This window comes from Neopelma chrysocephalum, unplaced genomic scaffold (genome assembly GCF_003984885.1).
Source record: "Neopelma chrysocephalum unplaced genomic scaffold, ASM398488v2 Primary Assembly neopelma1_71, whole genome shotgun sequence".
Classification (NCBI taxonomy): Eukaryota; Metazoa; Chordata; class Aves; order Passeriformes; family Pipridae; genus Neopelma; species Neopelma chrysocephalum.
The window spans coordinates 3,019,464-3,041,030 of NW_020897731.1; the positions used below are offsets into that span (position 1 = coordinate 3,019,464).

Below are 21,567 nucleotides of genomic sequence, written 5' to 3' on the forward strand. Positions count from 1 at the left end.
GCCTGTTTACAAAGTACTGACAGAAGATCACTTACTAAAAGCAATGATAATAAAATGCTCTTTGCAGCCCTCGTTGTAACTGTCCAAGAGAAGCAGGAGGGAGTGAGTCTCTCTGTGGTGCTCCATTGCCAGCCGAGGTTAAACCACAACAACGTCTCTGCTGTTCTACAGCACCGTTATCAGGCACAGGAACATCAGTCACAGTGCCACACACAAACAGGGCTATTTTGCCAAAACGTTGGTTGGGGCAGCCCATCATCCTGCCTGCTGCTGCGGATCCTTGGTGTAATGGGGCCAGGAATATCTGCTCCATACTCTTCTGCAGATACTAGGAGAGGAAAGAACCCCAATGCAGGGCTTGGAACAAAAAGTGTGGTTCAAGTCAGACTGTACCCAGTTGCTAAGACTAACTGCCTAAGTGCTAAGTAGATTAACCAAGCTGCAACTCCTTGGCTGATTTTGCAATGGATTAGGAAGAGAGAAAGTTCAGGGCTGTAGGCTCAAGTTGACTATACTGGTTTTCCAAACCAGGGTTGTGGGTGTGACAGAGAGGGAGCCTCCTTTTGTAGGAATATGACTAAGCCAAGTACATTGATGAGACATTAAAAGCACAGAACACATACAAGGATTTAGAATCAATTGTGCCAGTTCTGCTCCTAAATCAGTGTGTTTTAGTCTCTGCTTAACACAGGACTTTGAACCTCAGATTAAACCAGAATGGAACCATTATTTTCCATCAGCCTGTTCAAAAGGGAATAACCAACAAAATTGGCTAAAAGCAAAAGCCCAGGACTCTCTTCAAGTTCTATTATTAGACAGATGTGCTCATTATATACTCATCAGTTAAAACTGAGATCATACTGGATGCTAGAATATGACACTGAGGTTAATTACAGAGCTCTCTTTTGCTTTAAAGATAACAAAGCAACCATGAAGAAGAAAAGAACAGAAGGGTTTATTGCTTCCCAAGTGGTACAGAAGCAGAGAAGATAATATATTTGATGCATAGGTGTCAAAAGTGGGAGCACTAAAAATACTCTGCTGGCTCATAGCCACTGTCAGCCACAGATAAAAATAGGTCATGATAAATTGGGTGTAGTCTTCGACTGCCAGATGTGGGAAATGACCGTGTTAACACACAAAATGTGAACAGCTGTTAAAAAGGCAGCATTCTTTGCTGTTAGGAAACACATGTAATCAACAATGCAATGAAAATATGATTTGGAGACTATTAAACTGTGGTTTAGTGGCAATATCTTAATTAAGTGGTTTCCTTTAACAATTTCCTGAACCTTGTACATCTCATTGTGATTAAATAGAGAAATGAACAGCATATAGAGAAAGACCAAAATTCACTACACCCGCTTACAGCTCTGGTGCATAACTGAGAGCTTCCTTGAACAGAGACCTGGGCTGAAGGTCACCATCCTCTTACTGATTATGACTTTCCTGTGTAGGGGACAAAGTCACAGGGTTTGTGGAAATCCAGAGTCCCGTTTGTGAGCCTCAAAGGAATATAGTACATGATGGTGTTTCATCTGTAATAATGAGCTTCAGGACAAAAATCAGCAAGATTTTAAAGTAACTGAACTTCAAAAGAAAGAAAAGAATAATCTCTTGCTTTATTCAATTTATACACAAATACCATGAGATGTACTGTAGCAAACAGTTTCTCTCACATATAATTCACAGTGCAGTGATTACAGTCTAGTTATGACAGCAGGATATTTACTGCAGAAGGGGATTCAGGGCAGATTACAGAACAAACCAGGAAAGAGGATCCACACCACAGAGTGAGCCACAGCCAAGCTACAGTAATTTGAGAGGTAGCTTTGTGAACTGCAGTCACTCCAGCATAGGCAGAGCCAGACCATGAGCCATGCTGTATGGCCACAAAGATTTTATTGCCAAATATTTAGTAGCAAGTCAGCCCCACATTGAGACTACACAAACTGCTTTTTAAGGGTTATGGGAAAGCTAGTTTGTGTCTACTGCACTGCCCAGGTACAAGCTGTAAAAACCTCTTAAGCAGAGAAGTAATTTCTCCCTGAACTGCTGGCAAGATGCTCTAACCTCCAGCTAAGCTCTGAAAAAACATTAACAGAAGATGACATAACCTTGGTACATAAACATATTCACATCTCAGATGTCCACTCTTGGTATTCAGCAGCCCCTGGACAACTGCCATTAGATTTGTTGTCAATACTCTTCACCTCTGTTCAGACCTGCAAGCCCAGTTCTCCTTAACTTTTTCAACTTTGATTTTTCTCCAGTGATTTTTAAAAAAGTTTTAGAGCTGGCAAAAGTGGAACAAGTGTTAACACCCCCATCTCCTTCAAGCAGCCCTCCTCCATCAGTTAGACAATAATTATACATAATAATAATATATATATAGCTTCATTTAAACCTAATATTTCATTGTGCGTAGGAGACTTCTTTCTCTGGAAGACTTTTCCAAGTGTGTGAATGAATTAACACTAACAGTCTCTTTCCACAGGAATATAATCCCTTCTGGCACATAATCTCTTCTGGCTGTGATGTGGTCAGCAGTGATGACAGTTTCAGAGATCAGACTCTATTCTATGTGTAGCAGCGTCTGTTTGGTCAAATGATTACCATCATATATATTTTTCTCTACCTTCTGCTGTTCATACACGGGCTTCCTGAAGAAATGCTTTTGTTGGAGAATGTTGTTCAGTCCAGAAGATTTTTCAACATATGGTAACACATATGTCATTATTTCTGGACACCAGAGGAAGAGTTGAAGACAGTCTTCTAAATGACATACCCTCCAAATTCATAGACTCCTTAGAATATTTTGTTAGTGACAAAACATTCAAAAACTGCTCGGAAACAACCTTTTTTCTTCTATATTGTCCCACTGACAAGCTTCTGACAGGAAACTCACATAATCCATCTTGCAGCAGCAAATTATCATATTTTTCAGTTTCATAGTTATTTAGCCATATTTTGTTTATAATTTAGTTCTGAATGTCAAAGTAGATGGCAGATTCTTGTCTCATTCTAGAGTTTTCAGCTGCCCTAGTTTGTGGGATTTGCTCACATGTTGCATTGGATACAATAGTCGCAGTGGATTTGTCATCTTCTCTTGATTCATTGCAAAAAAATTCAAGTGACTCATAAAGCGTAGACACAGCCTTAAAAAGCACAGAAAACTCCAGTCAAAACTTCTACCCATAAAGTACATGTAAAATGAACTTTTATCCAAGATACAGCAGGGAACAGAAAGAAACATAGGCCATGGAGCTATAATTTCAGATGGAAAGAGAGTCTCAGTACTAACATTGAAAGGTAAAGCCTTCCTAGATGTTTGGATTCAATTCTCTTAGTTAATTAGGTACCGGGCACAAAATAGTTATTTAGAATACCAAAGATGTCAAGTTCCAGTGTAGACCAGATTCTAAGAAATCTGAAATGGAAAGCTTTTTTATCCCCTTAATCTTTTAACTCTGCTATTTCCTTAAAGCTTTATCCTACTCTTCCCTCTGGATGGATGCTCTCTTCAGGCACTAAACTAGCACACTGCTGGGGTATTCAGATGCTATTCTGGAGTCTGGATATATCACCCTGTTTTCATTTCCTAAACACATGTAGGTAAGTCCTTCAGCAAAACCTGAGAACTAAAGATCTGCCTGAAATGTGCACAAAGATCTGTGCTCACAGACATAGGAAATCAAATTCTCAAGCTGACAAGGCATAAACCAATAAAAAGGTGGGAGTCATGAAGGGGTAGCTTCTTCTCTTCACATGTTTTGATGACCCATGTTCAGCACCTGCCAGCTGAATGCCAAACAGGAGGCATGGTAGGGACAGCCAACTAATCTGGACTGTGATTCTATGCATTTTGCACAACCAGAGCCACTCTCAACAGTGAGATTTATGTGTGCTTCCGTGAGCTGGAAGTTTGCATTCATGTTACAACAGTGCTTAGATTTGGGCTGGAACCTGCAGAACTTAATGAAAAAGTCATCAACTGCTGCAGGAATTCCCTCAAGGGCCGAATTCCCCTGCAGCTGGCAGAACTGTCTGGGAAACACTCCCTAAACATCTCAGCTGAGGAAATACGGGATGATTCTTGAGAGGCAGAGACAAATGCTGCATAGTGAAAGCACAGCTACAGGAGCCAGTTTTGCCATGAAGATGTTCCCTCTCAGGTTAAGTTAGGTACTTAGAGCTATGTATTGTCACCTGACCTAATTGCTCAGTGTTGTTGTGACACACGATACAGGTGAGAATAAAATCCATGCCTTGGTTCAATTGCTGTGATACAAGATTGCCTTCACAACCCCAGGAATTGGAAAAAAAGCATGAGACTGTAAATAGCCTTGCAGGGGCGGATAGAACCCTCATGTTCGCTGTTCTAGAAATGATGCCCAAACCTACCCAGAACGTTTGGCAAATTTCCAAACTTAAAAAGGAAAAGAAAGGGCAAGCAATGTAAAAACTAGTTGGAACTTTTTAGAGACTTTCACAATCAGAATAAAAGTTTAAATTAAGCTGACCATATTCTGCAAACAATTCAAAGGCAATGAGTGCAGTTCCAGAGACACTATAATATTTGCTAACCACTACTGGCTTAATTTATTTGAAACACAGTGTCCATACACTTTTTATGTACTGGCTTTACTAATGTACTGGATCTCTTGAATGATTTATAAGATCCAATTGTGCTTTAACATTTAAAATTATACCACTATGAAACCACTCTTTCTGCTTTCACTAAAATAGCAAAAAGGTCTGCTACATGAAAGAAGACACTAAATCCATATCGTGACATGTTGCCGTGGCTGGTTGCTGCTAAACTGTAAAGCAACTACAAAAGATAGTTTATAATTGCCTTCACACAGCCTCTGGAAGAATCTTGCCCATACAAACCCTGAGCAATTAATGGCTACTAATGAACTTTTCACTCTGCACCCCCTAGGATGCTTGCTTTGTTATTCTCAACCTTATTTTCTTATATTTTCATTAAATATTAACAAGTAGAAGAGTTATCCCTTTATAGCCAGTAATTAGAATATTTTATTACTATGACCAGACCATCTCATGCCTCGTATTCCTAAAATTTTCCACTATGATATTTCCAGTAAAAGCAAGTGTCTTGGCTTCAGTGGGAATCTAGTTATTAAAGAGCATGAATTTTCCCAGGCATACATTTTCTTTTTTTAGAATTATTACTATTGCTCAATAAAAGACAGATATTACTATTTCAGTACCTGTGTCCTGGTACTCTCTCTCACCATGACTTCAGTACCAATGTGACCAAATCAAGGCTGCAGACAGGTTCTCTAACAGGAGAATTCAGGAATCTGTAAGCTCAGTAACTGCAGTTGTGACCACAGGATTGAGCATTTTACATCACTTCTGTGTAGCCTGCCCTAGCCTGTCCAGCTGACTGCAATGGAAGCTGCATTTGCCTATGCAAGGGTTAAATTAGGGCTTCTTTCCCTTGCTTACTTTATGTTTTAATGTAATTGAAAAATGAATAATTGACTGGAAAAAGGAGCTTGGCAGAAATCTGCTACCTGCTCTCAGCAAGCGCTCCCTGCTCTAATGGTTCTATGAGCTGAAGCTGGTCCAAGGCCCCTTGAGCTTCACATACAATTATACATAAAGGGACTTCATTGCCATTTTTTACTTCTACACTTCTTTCACTCAGTCTCTATATCGATATTCTCTGCTTTTTGGTGCTCTCTTCTCCAGGAAATTTTAGGGTGTCATTAAATATAACAACAGAGTTCAGTACTTTGCTAACTACATGAATTTCTCTTTTCTTATTTCTGAGTGTTGTCTCTTGCAAGAAAACCTTTTTTTTTCTTTAAACCTTTTCAGTGTGTAGGAAGATGCCTTTCTAGGAACAGCAGGTTGTTGTGTGCTTTCTGTTCAGTGCCTCACCTTGAAAGTCCTCTCATAGCGAGAGTCTTTTTATAAACCACTTACCCATTCAGCAGAATTACATGATGAGTTTTCTTCAGCTGCTTCTCTGGTAGATTCATTTCTCCCATGAAGCTCTGCAACCTCAAGCATCTGTTCCTCCTCATGCCTTTCTGTCAGCACAACAGGTTGTGCAGCACCTTAGCAAACCAAGTTATAGTCAGTGCTTGCTTAGTGTCTCTTTCCACAGTGACACCAGTACTCTACCAGAGCTCTACAAAGCACTGAAATGAAGAGCGCAGAGATCTTGCATAGCCAGTCTTGATGACAGGTGCTGAAGTGGTATTCAGGCTGCAAATTAAATAAGCTACATTTGGGTAGCTTACTACTCTCTTCAATAGGAGAGTAGCGCAACACCGGAACCTACACCCAGGTGGAAGGCCTGTCCTTGGAGGGTTTCAAGATTCAGCTAGACTTGGCCTCAGCTGGTCTGATTTACTGTTGTTGTAGTCCTGCTTTAATCACGGTATTATACTAGATGACCTCCTGAGATCCCTTCTAGTTCCCTTATTTATTTGATTCTGTTATTTACTATTTTCCCTCCTCTCCGATATAGTAAAAGGGTCAAATTAAAGTTCAGAAAAAAATTCTCTCAGAATACGAAGCCATGTAAAAATGACCTCAGTATACTCCTTTAAAATAGGCAAGGATCTTTTATAATGTAATTTGAAAATAGCAGGACACAGGTCTGTGTAGTTGATCACCAAGTTAATGTGACTTGCAAAGCCTTTATTGCCTAAGACAGTAGTACATAGCAGACAATGGATTTCACTTATTACTTTATCCTACATCCTTTACAGCAATAACAATGAGCAACGTAAATTCTTTCTTTCCATTCTTCCCTCCCTCTCTCCTGAACAGCCCTTATGTGATGGAGAGCAGCTCAGCAGAGTTTGTGCCACGAAACAAGAGGGCTGATCAGCTCACCCATAAGCAGACACTTACACAGGGTCAATTTACACAGCTGCCTGTGTCAGCTCCAGTGACCGTAATAGGAGTTTAGGGACTTCACTTGTCTGAATCCCCTCCCCCTGCTTTTTTAATCTGCAGGTTGAATTGCATCTCAAGTCATAGATATTCCACCTGTATCCCCAACAGCTCACATGCTGAGTAAATCTCACACTGCAACCATAATATTCACACTACAGTTACTTACTTACTTAGGTAAGCTCACTTACTTTAGGCTGCCTTAAGTTATGTCACTGATCTGTGCTGTGTCCGCAGGCACCCTACATTTATACTTGTCCTGTACCCTTGTCATTCACTATATTTTCTTGTGACTTCTTCCACCCTTAATGTCAGGATTTTGCAACCCCCCCACTTTCCCCCAATTAATAATTAAAAAAAAAAAGTCACAGCTCAAAAAAACATAACTTAGAACAAAGTCTCCGAGGCTGAGTCTTTCAGATGTCACTTCCAGTTGTCACCACCAAGAGGTAAGACTAAGATGCAGAGCTCAGTTCTGGTTTCTCACTTTTTCAGTCAGAAATCAGTAAGAAATTTTTAGAATTGATATCCTCCAATACCCTGGCCAGGTCAAGATCTTCAGTCTAAGTGATCACTCTCCTTAGCAAGATAAACAAGGGAGGCAAGTGGCTGCAAGAACGCTCACTTGAACTACAAGCTGCGCCTCTGATCCCTCCCCTCAGCTCAAGGCACTCCAGCAGACCAGGACCAGGTGAGCAAAAGTTATACACTGAAATTCCTCTTAGAAATACCTTTTGAGTGCACCTCTCCAGCCGTCTCAAAACAAACATCTAACTTAGAGAATATGTGTTAATGGAAATATTATCACTCACCAGAGAGTGTGGAGAACTGTTTCTTTTTGTAGCAAAGATACAAACCTCCCACTGCCACTAAGAAAGGAATGATGGCCCATATTACCAAATCTGTTGTTTTCGGTGAGTCAGCTTCTGCAAGTATATATTTTAAATAAAGTTATGTACTGTTCAAAGGTAAAATAAAAGAACATCATCATAGCAAAAAACGCACAAAACAATTAAAATTAAAAATTACTTCAGGAGTCAATCGTACATCCCCCCACCCAAATGCAAGGTCACTTTATCATTCCTGGGGATGCATACCTCATGAACAGTAATGTCAGTCCCTCCTATAGCTCCTGTAGATTGACAGGTTTTCCTCTCAAGTGTTTAACACGAGTCTTTTCTGCTTGTACTTGACTAAGTAAGAGATAAGATCTCTTAACTCATCTTAGGAGATTAGATCATTTTAACTCTATAGCAGCCTTTTACATTAATTTCCCACCATTTTGAACACTACTTCATTGATTCTCTATCACTGATGTTTTCTAAATCTTCAATAATTTTTGTGCCTCCCTTTGGACTACCAGTTAATCACAGTATAAAATACTGTCCAAAACTGAACTGTGCTGGATTATTGGAAAGGCTACTTCCTGTGACTTGACCATACAAGTGATGTTCGACAATGTTAAAGGCCTAGTCATACCTAGTCCGCTAATCTTTACTGTTGAGAGATATAAAGAGAGGTAGAGATCAGCATCTTCCAAAAGGAATGCACAGTGTCTTGAGACAGTTGTGCAACAGAAGTGAGATAAATTGTTTTCTGGGTATGTCACACTCTTTTAATAATATAAGGTGAAACAGATCTCACTCCTATTGCTGAAGATTTTAATTGTGGGTGAAGTCTAATTGTATCAATGCTTTATAAGCTTAATTTGGAATTCAGACCTCACATTGCTCCCCTGTAAATGTTAGCATATGACTGTTGTAAAACACAGAGACACAGCCTATAGAAACAAGTTTGTGATAACAACCTTATGGACATAAATCCTCTTAGAGCCCATACTGTTCTATGTTCCATATTGATGTATTTATCACTTTTTATTAAGAATAATAAAATAATAAAAAAATAAAATGGTTAGTAAAGGGTACAGGTAACTGAACAGAGTAACCATGTGATTGTTTCAGCCCCTCGTTACCACATGGCAGATTCAGTCAGTGTCTCACATCTATCCTAAAAAAACCTTCTTAGAAGGAATGGTGTTTGGGTCTTGTGTGAAACATACAGGTGCTGCACAGCTTTTTTGTAAACCTTAAATAATAATTCCTATTAGTAAACCCGTAGAGAAGAAAACGAACACTACACAGAGGATATTAAGGCAGAGAGTTTAAGTCAATTGTCATTAAGAGTTGTTCAGGCCCTCTTTGTGTTTGCCTCATTCATCCTGAGATCCACAGTGTTCAGGGAAGGATGTGGGAGAAGCAGGAAATGCATAACATAGTTCAAACTGAAGAACCTTTATGATAAGTAAAATGGCACACATATTTTCTTGCTAGCTTACCTTTCTCTTCAACAATCACTGTTGTCCCATTTCCACATAGTTTCTTATAGAAAGGTATTTCAATAATCATCTCACAGTAGTAAAATCCAGTGTCATTTACTTTGGCAGATTTTATGACTAGCACATCCTTGTTTTCACGGGTGATGTTGGACACATAGACAACTTTTGATGATACACTTTCAGTGATGTTTGCTTTACTAACAAGATACCAACTTACTCTATACCTCATAATAATATCTTTTTCCCAAAAACAGGTGATTTCAGTGTAGTCTCCAGTTGATATATTTATTTTTGTTGGTGTTTGGATGACTGTTAAATTATTGGAACCTGTAGCTAGTGGAGAAATACACATAGATTTAAAGGTTAAAGCAGCAAATAGATGTCATTACAACTGTATTTAAAATAATTTTAATGCTGTAAAATCAATATGACATTAGTTTTTAACATTAATTACTATCCACTTCTCCCTTCAATGATGGCACTTACTTTCTGGCTGAAGTAAACTTTCAATCTGGTGTGTTAAAGTCCTCCATCATTGTTTGTGTGCAATAAATGATTATATGTGTACTTGATAATAAACACATTTTTTACTTTCAACAAAAAGCTTTATAAAAAGCAATTGAGTCTGAAGGATATTAAACCCTATCTGCCAGATAAAGAATGACCAAAAGGAGTCACTCAAAATGATTAATCAGTTAATAGCAAAAAACTCATCGAGATCAAAGAAAAATCCACTACAATTTTTGTCACCATGTAGGAGTTCCTATCCTGCACTGCTTCTAATGAGTGACAAGTGCACAGCAATTTACAGGTGGGTTCTTTTATTTAGTTTTAACTTCTTCCATTAAGTTTTTGCTGAAAAGTAGTTTATAGCATCAGATTCACCTCCTTCATTTATCAAGTTTACAATATGCTATGCAGACCCCAATTGTTCTCATCAGGTGTGTTGTCTAGCTTTTAGCTAAGGCTGACTTGGACAGTATCAGAAGAAATCAAACTTTTTACTCTTTACTGCTTTGAATCTCTCACTCACTGTCCACATGCAAAGTGAGTGATAGATGAGATACTGTGCAATACTGCATGAAATATTTTCTTCCATTGAAACCACTGTAGGGATATCAGATAACTTTATTTACATTCTAATGGCATTGATGCTCATCACAAAAGTGCTAATCCTATCAAATCTATCCCCACGACTGCTGAGATCATTAGTTTCATACGCTGCATGAAGAATTTTAATTTCCTTTTTTCTAACATTTATACTATTAAAGTGAAGAATTACTCATAATGAGAATAAACAGCATGATTTTCTTCCAAATTTTATCCTGTTTGTCACTCAGGCACATTTCATGCCAACATATAACTAATGACATGATTTTTCTCATATTTCATCCTAAAATGGCATTTGATAAGTTTTATCAGAAATATGCAGAGAAACTTTTCTCCTTTGTCCATAGAAAAAGCCACATATTCATCATATTTAAAGGAGTTAGGCATCTCTATCTTCTCCACAACACAATGCTCAACTACTTGCAGAGAACAATATAGACAGTGTAGGAGGAATATAAACAGCAGAAAAATAAGGGAAAGAATTGATTAAGTACAAATGACAACTCGGAAGCTGTTCAAGTGTTAAAGAAATGATCAGTAATTTCAGTTTTCCTGTTCATTTGGATTGTCATTTAAAATACAGTTGTGCTATCCACATTTCCATATTGTGACTTTACTGGTGCTTTTCTGAAAAATCTCACTGAAAAAATCCTTCTGCCCTTGCTTAATCTCTTAATCTCTCCCTTTCTTCCATTACATTTTTTAATTTATACTGAACACCTTCAGTGTTATACAGTGCAATTTGTATTGAATAAGAATCATGAAACCTTACCTGCTTTGCATTTCAGTACCTATCTAAAACAAAACATCATTAACGTCTTAAAATTCTACATTCAGTGTTTGTCATAAAAAATATTCAAGTCAGAAGGCCTAAGAAAGATGGTGCTTGCATTAAATTAACATACTTTTGGGTGTTGAAGTCATCAATGTGTTCCTCTACACTTTTTTTATAACAATATCTTTGTGAAAATGCTTTTTGATTCCCCATGCATTTTAATCGTGCTTTCAGCATTATGAAAATATAGTTAACATTCTCCTTGTCTCACACACAAGTGTATTTGATATGACTAGACCATAAGATTTTTAAATCCAGCTCAAGAATTACTGGTGACTATAAACAAAACAAAGAAAATAAGCAGTGCTTACCTAAGCAGCCAAAACACATTGTTAAAAGAAGTTTCAGTGAAATTACGATCATCACGCAGGATTATCAGTGCTTGCATCAGGGCGTCTTGTTTAAAGATCAGTAAAACATCAAATGAAATCATGTCAGAATCGTAGCTTAACTTCCTCTTCCCTTGTGGTGACAATGGTACAACCTAAATGCAACTCAAATTTTCCCTACACTCTGTGAAACTGCTGTCACAGCTATGTCAGTTTTACAGCTCAGCCATCCTGTGTGAAACCAAGACATTTCTTCTTTAAATTTTAAACTGTGTCCTAACTGATTGCCTTTCAACACTAGATTAGCCTTTCTTCTGGTATGACATAAAGAACTGCTTTTCTGTACTTAGAGCGGTTTCATGGGAGCATTTGCCATTGTCCTTCTGAAACCCTTCATTTAAATGCACTTTATGAAGATGAAATTTCTTTAGTTACCACACAGCCTCTTCCAGCCAACCTGATGAATCTTATCCAAAGCCAAAGACAATGACTGTACATGGGTTACATTGTAGCCAAGTATGGCTCCTATCTTTCCTTATCACACATTTCATTGTCATCTTGCTGAGATCTTGCCTAAATTCTTTCCTACTGTGAAAAGTACTTTAGTACTTTTGCCTTAATAGCAGCACAGCTCTGCTGGCAGGAGCAATTGAGGAAGGCTGAGTTCCAAGATCACCACTCGCAGCGGCCCCAACATCCCGTGACATCAGTGGGAAACAATCCAGGACCCTACACTGTGTATGCAAATGATCTCATAATTACCTCTACAGCTGCAGCTGCATTAATGCAATACCAGTGCCATGTACATTAAATAAGGCTTATTTCAGAAAGATTTTAAGCATGAGTTAAAATAAAATGATCTACAGTTACATTGTCAAGTTAAGGGTCACGTAGAAATTTATTTGCCTTAAATTATTAAAAAATTTTCTACAAATGTAGATAACTCTATGCTGCTTAATATTCTCCAGCACTGAGTTTTGGCTCCAACACAGAATCACTTAGATTCCCTGGCCAGAGACATTGCCTGGAAGACAAAACATTGCTTCCATTTTCTCACCTTATTTATTCCCTGGATAGATGTTTCAAATGCAAAGTTACCAGGCTAGACAAAATTGTCCCACAAACATGTTCAGTTGGGTAACATCAAAATTGCAATGACAGAACTTATTAAAATAATAAAAATTTGTCTAGAAAGTAGCTGAAGCTTTTCCCATGGTGCTGATAGCAGCTTATATTTACTCTGAGTGATGCTTTAGTTCTAATCCAAAGCATCTACTGTCAGAGATGAAATGAACTAGCACAGAGCAAAAGGGGTTGGCTAAGAGGTTTATTTTTAGCCCTAGTTACTTCATTGTACTGCTTTACAACACAACCTCACAAACTCATCACAGCACTACTGAGTGGGTGGAAAACGTGGTGACAATTTCTTAAGTGACCTTTGCTGCCAGGGTAAGTGCAGCACACAAAATGACCACCTGGGTCAGGGAAGCACCAACAGAAAGATCCTATTAGTTCTTTTCTTTCTGCAACTTAATCATAGTTAACCTTGGAAACTGCACTGATGAATTTGTGTATATTTTTCACCTGTGTGCTAGAGATGATTGCAGAGCAGCTGCTCAGTGCAGTTATAGCCAGTCTCTTCTGGATGCTTTCCACAAATCTATCTTCCCAAAACTTTTCTCTGTCACATTCAAAGAATATCAGTTGAGGCATACTGAAAAATACATTTGAAAAAACAAAGAGGATCTAAATCCTCTTCCTTCTCCTTACCGTTACATCAGACTTGCTTGAGAGCTTGCAACACAGCATTTTTGAGGTGTTAGTGACAGCACTGAGAAGAGTGTGCATAAAATTGAAATTAGCACCAAGGTTTCTGTACCATAGCACAAATATGCTGCATGCATGCATGACTTTGTCCTCTGGTCATAACATTACATCAACACTCTTTTCTCTTGTATATCCTGTGTGATGTAAGGTTTGAAGTAGTATTTAAGTAGAGTGGCTGGATTTCTATTGAGTCTTCATGTAACACCACAATATTTCTCCTCACTATCTTCCCATATGTGAGGGAAGGAAAAGGATGATTAGTAAATGGGTCCCTCTACAGAGATCTGAGTGCCTGCAGGCTTCCTTTTGCTTGGGCTGAGATTTCTCAGGAAAAATAACATACAAAATATGCAACAACATCTTCTAGCAGGAATGCCATGCTTTTTACAGACCGCAGTCTTAGATGTCTCCGGTGCGATATAAGATTTGACTCTGGCAAATTATCCCCTGATGATCAATTGCAACTCCAGATAAAATATTCTTTTTTATTTTTTCTTTTAAATCAGAAAGTCTCCACAAATCAAAGTAGAAACCCTCCAAACAGATAAATCAGGCAGTAATGAGGTATTCCCATTTATATTATCCCATATAAGAAGGTTTTTGTAGGATTTGTTCTAACACATCCTACTAGAAACTTATCAACCTGTCATCTGGGAAAGTAGTATCCAGAGTTAGCAGCTGTGGGATCCTTTGCTGCTTGGCCAGGACTGACCATGCAATTGGTCACTGAAGATACAATTCAATTTTTATGATCTACCCACATGACTTGCTGTTACCATCACATGTATTAGTGATTCAGTCACAAAAGCAAGAATTGTAATCATACCCCTGTATAACCTACACATTATAACCATTATACTACATGGCAGAACCAAGCAGGGAATGAGAGAAGAGGTACAAGCAAAGAAAAAGACTCAGTTGAAGACATTTCGTTTCCCAAATACACACACAAAACAAAATGAAAAATATCTGCCATCATGCTTTACTGCATCCTGTTTACAGGGCTATGTGCTTCCCCTTTGGGCTTAATGTTGCAGGAAAACGGCTTTCACTGCAGCAGAGCAGGTTAGATTGGCACATCAAGTATTTATAGCCAAGTATGAAAAACAACCAATAGAAATATGAAACAACCTTTCTTCATCCAGTAACTGAATGTGGCAGTTTCTGCAGTGATTTTAGTGAGATGCAACCAGTGAGTATACACAAGCAGTCTTCACGAAAAACTGACCACCAGCACAGTTCTTCAGCATAACTGTTTCCCAATAGCTATTCTGGAAGAGCCCTTTTCACTCTTTTTCCTTTTTTCTTGAACAGTCTCTCCATGTGGAGGAAATTATTGCTGAACGGCTGAAGTAAATTAGAACAACTGCCACAGTAAAATGTCATTTTTACATGGGGAATATTAACTGGCTGAAAAGGCGCCTATTTTCCTCTCTATTTCCTCTTTCAGTTTTATGTTTCACTGATCAGAAATACAGTTTTGTACAGTGTTGCACCAAGCATAATTCATCACTATCACTTCAGTGAAGTGACTGACTTGATTCTCATCTCAGCTGTAGGCATTTTCATGGTGAATAAGTAAAATAAGTAGAGATGCCCAATAGCATGTGAAAAGAATAAGATTCTACAGCTCCATATTGTTTAGAGCTAAGAAGAAAAACAGAGAAATGCAGTTTTTATTTTGGACATAAATGCATACCAGCTATTAGGAAATTTAGTTGCTGTCCAAGTTTCCTTTCGCTGCTGCTCAATCAGATCTACTTAGAATTTGCACTTACTGCCAGTTTAACCTCTCCACACAGTACTCCATAATTAAACTCCATTTGTTGTTAATGAAACATTTCCTGCTACCACTGTGCACATTCTCTGAGCTGAGAAGGAAGAAAGTTCACAGTATCCTAAGAATAATGTTCCTCCTTCAGGTTACATGATGAGTAAGTTACTGGCCATAGGGCAGGAGACCTTCTGTCGACAAACCAGCTTCAGTTTACCCAGAACACAAGAGTGAACATCCAGGACCAGGATTCTGTTAGGCAAAATCCATCAATTCTGAAGCTTAAGAGACACAATTTAAATGAACTTAGGGCAAAGGAATACAAACAGTACATTCCATTTCAGTTTACAGCAAAGCAAAAACTTTGCAGTTGTTGCCCGAAAGACAAAGGAGCTGAAACACAACAGGCATTTCCTTGCATGTAGGAACAGAACACCATTTGGCAAATCAGTATTCTGTGATTTGGAAGTCATCTCCACTAACAATTAAAATCTTAAGAGAAGACTCTTGACGTCACCACTAATCAGAAAAGCAATTTAAAACTGTAGGCCTAATATGACTTTGTTAGTGCTCCACAGTGAAGCATTATAGAATCAATCACTTTAAAACCATTCACAGCAAGCACAAAAATGTCCAATATGCTCACTCTGCAACACCAAGGTAATTTTTGCATTGAAAAAGTTTCAGGAAAAAAAAAAGAGTTGTAAATAATTAGCCAACAAAAATACCCACAACTCAGGCCAACAGTTTAATTAAATTTAGAATTTATTCAAAAATTATTTTTTCTTTCATTAACAGTAGAATGTTTTTCAAGATCATCACTCGTATCTTGAAATAAAAATTGGAAGCTATTACATATTCATTCCTGAAATACATTCCCAAACTTTATTGACTCTGAAAGTATACAAAGAAAGTCCTTATTTCCTTTGGGTGAACAGTTACTGTAAAGTTTTCTGAGGTCTTTGTGCTGTTGAAGAATCCTGTAAAACACAAAACCAGTGGTAATTTATTAAAGCAGCTTTACTCAAATGGACACATTATTCTATCACAACAGTTTTAATCCATCCCTTCCCTAAAAGCTAGTGCTTCAGCATATTCTCCTCCTTAAAAGTACAAGCAATATGGAGCCCAAGATGCACCCACTTGTAATATTCAACCATATAAAAATTTATCTTCCTTTCACATGTTGACTTACACAGAAAACGTGAAATGACTCCCCAGTCATGCACCTTTTCTTCATCATGAATAAACAGCAAGGAAGTTCCTAGCTGCAAGTCAGGTAGAGCTCTAAACTCTCACCCAGACCATCCCAAAAGCTCTGCAAGCTTTTTACAAGGCACATATATGGGTGTAAGTGACAGTAAGGACAATGTCCAAGTAACTAACTGGAATGAGAAATGAAATGAGGTCACCCACAGCATTTGACTTGAGTGTCAGCCCTAACTTGAATTATATCCACAGAGTCCTTTAAGCTGATTACAGCAGAGATTTTTAACTGCAGCTGCCTGTTTTTCTGCAGCACAGGCTTAAGCTTAGACAAACACTCATCAGCATCTAAAAAAAAAAAAAAAAATCAATCTGTGCCAAAAGTGTGAATTCATGAAGTAGCCACTTCTACCTGGACAAAGACAACTCCAGGAAGGTTTAATGATTTTTAACACTTGTAAGCAAAACAAGCCATCAGAGAAATACAACAGTGTGGTACTTGCAGGGAATCTTAGCTAAATTTTATTACCTGCAGGTTGTGACAGGTACCAGGTCTGTCATACAAAACAATAATACATTTCTAATCTTGCAAATTTTTTGATATTTTTAATCAGACTATTCATCAAGCTTCAACAGTCAACAACAATATGGACACCAACCATCTTATTCCACCTACCTTTGCTTGGATATTGTGCCGTCTTCCATTTCCACCGCTTCAAAGTGTTCACATCCCAGGTGCCTGTGAGTGATCGCTCTTCCACTACTGTCACTGATCCTAATCCCTTAAGCAAAGACTGAGTAAAGAAAACACCAGGAATCAAACCAGAGTTTATTGAGAATAGTATCACACTCACCAGTCTAGTACACAGTTAGACCAGAGTAGAATTTTCAACTCTAGCGTTGCCCTGTTAAGCAGAGCAGAAAAACTTTAAAAATCTGCAAGGTCATGCAGCACAAGGGCAAACAGAGATTCACCAGGCTTCAAACCAAGAAGCTGAGGTGCTGAAGGGTTCCTCTGTGTTGTGACAAAGAGCCTATGAATCTCTCCATTAAAGGGCTAAAACTCACACTGCACTTTTTAAAACAAAACAGAGAATCCTACACCTTGCTCCCCTTCTTTCTGTCATGACAATTAAAATTTTGTATTTTAAAATAATAACAGACTTCCATGGATTATAAAATAATTCCATATGAAAGATCAAATAAACAAAAAACTGAAAACACAGGTACACAATCGAAGTGACCAAAATTTCAACAACTTGCAGAAATAAAATATAGAGAAAAAAAATGTTTGTTTCCTTTAATCCTGTCCACGTTTCATTAATTATAAGTACAACTTGCAATAACCAGAGAAACAACAAAACAGAATTCTACTCTCTACACTGGTTAAGGTATGGCAGGAAGTGTTCCACAACCAAGAGCTTAGCAGAACCAGTCCTACCTATATTTAAGCAGATCTTCATGCTGTGCCTATGGCAACCTCATCTGAAGTAACGGCTTCAGTGCTGCAAAGCCGAGTAAAGTAAAAAAGGCCCACTTCCCTCTGAGGTTAAAGTTATACTAATATTTTTGTATCTGTCTTTTGTGGAGTTTCTAGCACATAGGATGTGTCATTCCAGAAACAGTTCTCTCTGGAATAAAAACACCTCAATTGGTATTCTGTTTGAAGTGTTAGGATTTACCTTGAGATCTACCATCACAGGTTGAGACAGCACAGGATCCTCTCCAACTTCATACAAGTGTCTAAGTCTTAGGAGGACACGACTGAAATCTGGATCACCTTCCTTCTGTTTACCTTCAAGAGAAATCAAAATGCAAATATTTTCTTGCTTTAAAAATAAACCCAACTTTTAAACTTTTTTTTTTAACTTTACACTCTTATCATTTGAACTTAATTCCCATTTTTTAAAGTTAGCAAGAGGACTAACATCAAGAAATACCCAGCTCCCACTGTTGACAGGAATGTCACTAACAGGCATGAAGAACTCATGCAGGAGAAATATTTTACTATTTGAGTAGAGAAATCATATATCAGAATTAACTTTCATGATTGAGGAATTTAACAGTTTCAATAAATAAAAGTACTAGCCACAAAAGACAGAAAAAAGCCAGCTTATTTAAGTGCAACATCCAGCAACCCCTTTTGAAGGCACCTACCCATGCGGATGCTGCGGATCTGCTCTGCATGATTAGAGCTGTATCTCCACCCTGGAATGCTCAGAGTCTGGAGATGAAGATTAGGTGGCACAGTTACAGGTGATCCGTGGACTGAATTCTGCTGAAGTTGTCCAGGTAGCTTTGGTTTATCTCCTCCATGCAAAGTGAAACAAAGCAAACACTAAACACCCATCACACACACAAGCCTGGCTAGGGTACTGTGGAAGGGTCAAGGGATTTTTGCTTATTCTGTCAAAGCAGAGGAAAGGCAGATGCTGTGCTTTCTCCTCCAAGGCCTTCCAAGATACAAAACAGAGGGCAGCATGATTTTAACTGCTGGAGAAGTGTATCAGAGCTTTCCATAAAACAAATTTAATGCAGTTTGAAATTGCTATTTCACTACCAGTCTTCAGTTTTAGTTAATAAGCCAAACAAATATTTTTAAAAGAATGACTCAAAAATGGTCATTAAGGACTCAGTGTCCAGTTAGCTGATATATGGTGCACTAGCTACTTTCCACCAATTCCCTTTGTGAACATTCTGTTCTCATTAGATCCTTTAAAATTTATTCTCCTCTGAAAATAGAGATAATTACCTAACAAGAGAAACATTTCATACACTTGGACAACAACCAGTTTGAAATTAATGCAAAGTAATTAGCAGGCTCTAAATCTGCCTCCTAACTCACTGTATACTAACTTTGCCACACAGGAGGCTTCAAGTCTGCATTTACAAACTTGACAGCATAAATCAAAGCAACATAAATAAGCCTTTCAGATGCTAAAGACAGCACAGGAAATGGAATGAGTTACCTGATAATGCTCCAAATATTACTACTGGCCTATATTCTAATGCCAGTCCACTTGTCTGATACAAAGTATTGGTGACAGCCTTGGTTCCTAAAATAAGCCAAATTACAGGGCGAACCACTGAAGAGTCATTTAAAGTGAGATTGTTATTCACGTTCCACTCAAGGTTGTTCCATAGTCTTCTGTGTAGCATCACCTGTATTGGGAAGGTAAATGTCACAACAGTAATCAGCCATCAGGCTTTACTTATTTTATCAGCAGCCATGAAATTATGCTCTCCTAGAAAAAAAAAATTTATATGTTACCTCCACTTGTCCATTCCCTTGACTCGATACACCATGAGCTCTTTCTGCAAGCAGCATCAGCCTTGTGGTATCGTCTTCAATGTAGGCGGTCTGGACCATAGGATAATAGTTCTGTAAACACACAGCAAATCATGCAGAGAGAAAATTAACCCACACATCAGTGATGGAGAATAAAGACAAGACACAACTGACTTTGGATTACACCTTTGTGCCTACCCGAGCCACTGTGTTATTCACGTACGCCTTGAACGGTCTTTTCTGCATCTGATATCCGTTGTTGTCAGTGCAGAGAAGCTGCTTAGTGTTCAAATTTGTGCTTGTTCTCAGAACTGCTTCACGATTTAATTCCAAAGGCCCAACACTGTATTCTTGCTCTATCCTATGGCAAAGCAGCTTCCCATCGTAGCCTTCTGGTACCGTATAAATCCTGGTGTACACTGCATATAGGTAATCCTGAGAAGTAACATTACTATAAAAATGAGAGGAAAGATGAAGAGTTCATAAAGTGGAGCAGTTAATTGGATAAGTCAAAACTTGCAAGGCATTCATGATGTCATCCTAAACATAGACAATTTTCTTGCCTGTTTTCTATATATTTCATGTACGTGTGCAATTATTTTAAATTTCAATTTAACTTTCAAATATACAGATATTCAACTAGAGTAAGTGATATCCTACAATTTTTCTTAGTGTTGCGAGTGTAAAGAAGACTCTTCACTTGATTGCAAAGGCTCTGTCTCAAAATTAACAACAAATTTAAAAATAATTATGACTCCCTAGGTAACATATTTACATTGTACAGAATACATGCATTTTTTCAATCTGGGTACCATTAACTTTGATGCAAGAATTTCACACTGTTTTCCAAAGGTCCTTCTCAACTACAATGCTTGTACCATGCCACATAAAGCAAAAGGCCAAATGACCAGATTCAAAAGAGCTAGTTCATCAGGGATTAGTGACCTTCTGTAGGATTCCTTTCTCTAATTTGCTTGTAAGAAAGATATTCACAGTTCTAAAAGTGAATCATCATGCCCAAATTCCACCCATGTTAAGATGTTAGCTGCAATTTCAATTGAGTTGTACAGAACCAGCTTCCCAACAGAAGCTGCATTACAAAACCACAGAAGATCACTGAACAATCTTCACCTCCCTCCCTGCAGCAATATGTGCTTCAGAAGTGGGCCCATGTGAACCTCATGAAGTTCAACAAGGCCAAGTGCAAGGTCCTGAACCTGGGCTGGGGCAATCCCAAGCACAGATACAGGCTGGGCAGAGAAAGTATTGAGAGTAGCCCCGAGGAGAAGGACTTGGGGGGGTGTTGGCTGATGAGAAGCTCAACATGAGCCAGCAATGTGCTCTCACAGAAAGCCAATTGTGTCCTGGGCTGCATCAAAAGCAGTGTGGCCAGCAGGTCCAGGGAGGTGATTCTGCCCCTCTACTCCACTCTCATGAGACTCCACCTGGACTGCTGTGTCCAGCTCTGGCAGCCCCCAACATGAGAAGCACATGGACCTCTTGGAGGGAGTCCAGAGGAGGGGCCATGAAGATGATCAGAGGGATGGAGCACCTCTCCTATGAAAACAGGCGGAAAGAATTGGGATTGTTGCCTGGAGAGAATTGGGAGAATCGCCTGGAGAAGAGAAGGCTCCAGGGAGACCTTACAGCACCGTCCAGCACCTAAAAGATGCTTACAAGAAAGCTGGAGAGGGACTTTTGACAAGGGCATGTAGTGAGTGATAGGACAAGGAGGAATGGCTTTAGACTGAAAAAGAGTAGGTTTAGATTGGGTATTACAAAGAAATTTTTTACTCTGAGGGTGGCAAGACACTGGCAGAGATTGCCCAGAGAAACTGTGGCTGTCCCATCCCTGAAAGTGTTCAAGGCCAGGCTGGATGGGGCTCTAAGCAACCTGGTCTAATGGAAAGTTGACGCTAT

The 21,567-nt window shown here is 38.6% G+C and overlaps 2 protein-coding genes across 3 annotated transcripts in view; both read right to left on the minus strand.

Annotated features, from left to right (window-relative positions):
- Positions 1–1,625: 1,625 nt before the first annotated feature.
- Positions 1,626–11,629, minus strand: LOC113969226. The gene is made up of 5 exons (XM_027686615.1): positions 11,534–11,629; positions 9,278–9,610; positions 7,755–7,868; positions 5,962–6,095; positions 1,626–3,158 (listed from the first exon to the last, which is right to left on the minus strand). The coding sequence occupies exons 1-5, from the start codon at positions 11,583–11,585 to the stop codon at positions 2,982–2,984; spliced, it is 810 nt and encodes a 269-aa protein (XP_027542416.1). The 5' UTR covers positions 11,586–11,629; the 3' UTR covers positions 1,626–2,981.
- Positions 11,630–15,887: 4,258 nt separating this feature from the next.
- MAN2B2 (mannosidase alpha class 2B member 2) overlaps positions 15,888–21,567 on the minus strand; it is a 31,596-nt gene continuing 25,916 nt past the window's right edge. The window contains exons 13-19 of one of the 2 annotated variants that reach the window (XM_027686518.1): positions 19,846–20,098; positions 19,630–19,740; positions 19,328–19,520; positions 18,516–18,665; positions 18,041–18,153; positions 17,035–17,152; positions 15,888–16,132 (exon numbers count right to left, since the gene is read on the minus strand). In XM_027686518.1, the coding sequence (XP_027542319.1) occupies positions 16,038–16,132; positions 17,035–17,152; positions 18,041–18,153; positions 18,516–18,665; positions 19,328–19,520; positions 19,630–19,740; positions 19,846–20,098 (1,033 nt within the window). In that variant the 3' untranslated portion in view covers positions 15,888–16,037. Of the gene's footprint in view, positions 16,133–17,034; positions 17,153–18,040; positions 18,154–18,515; positions 18,669–19,327; positions 19,521–19,629; positions 19,741–19,845; positions 20,099–21,567 lie in introns of both variants that reach the window. The other variant, XM_027686517.1, reaches the window with a different exon arrangement.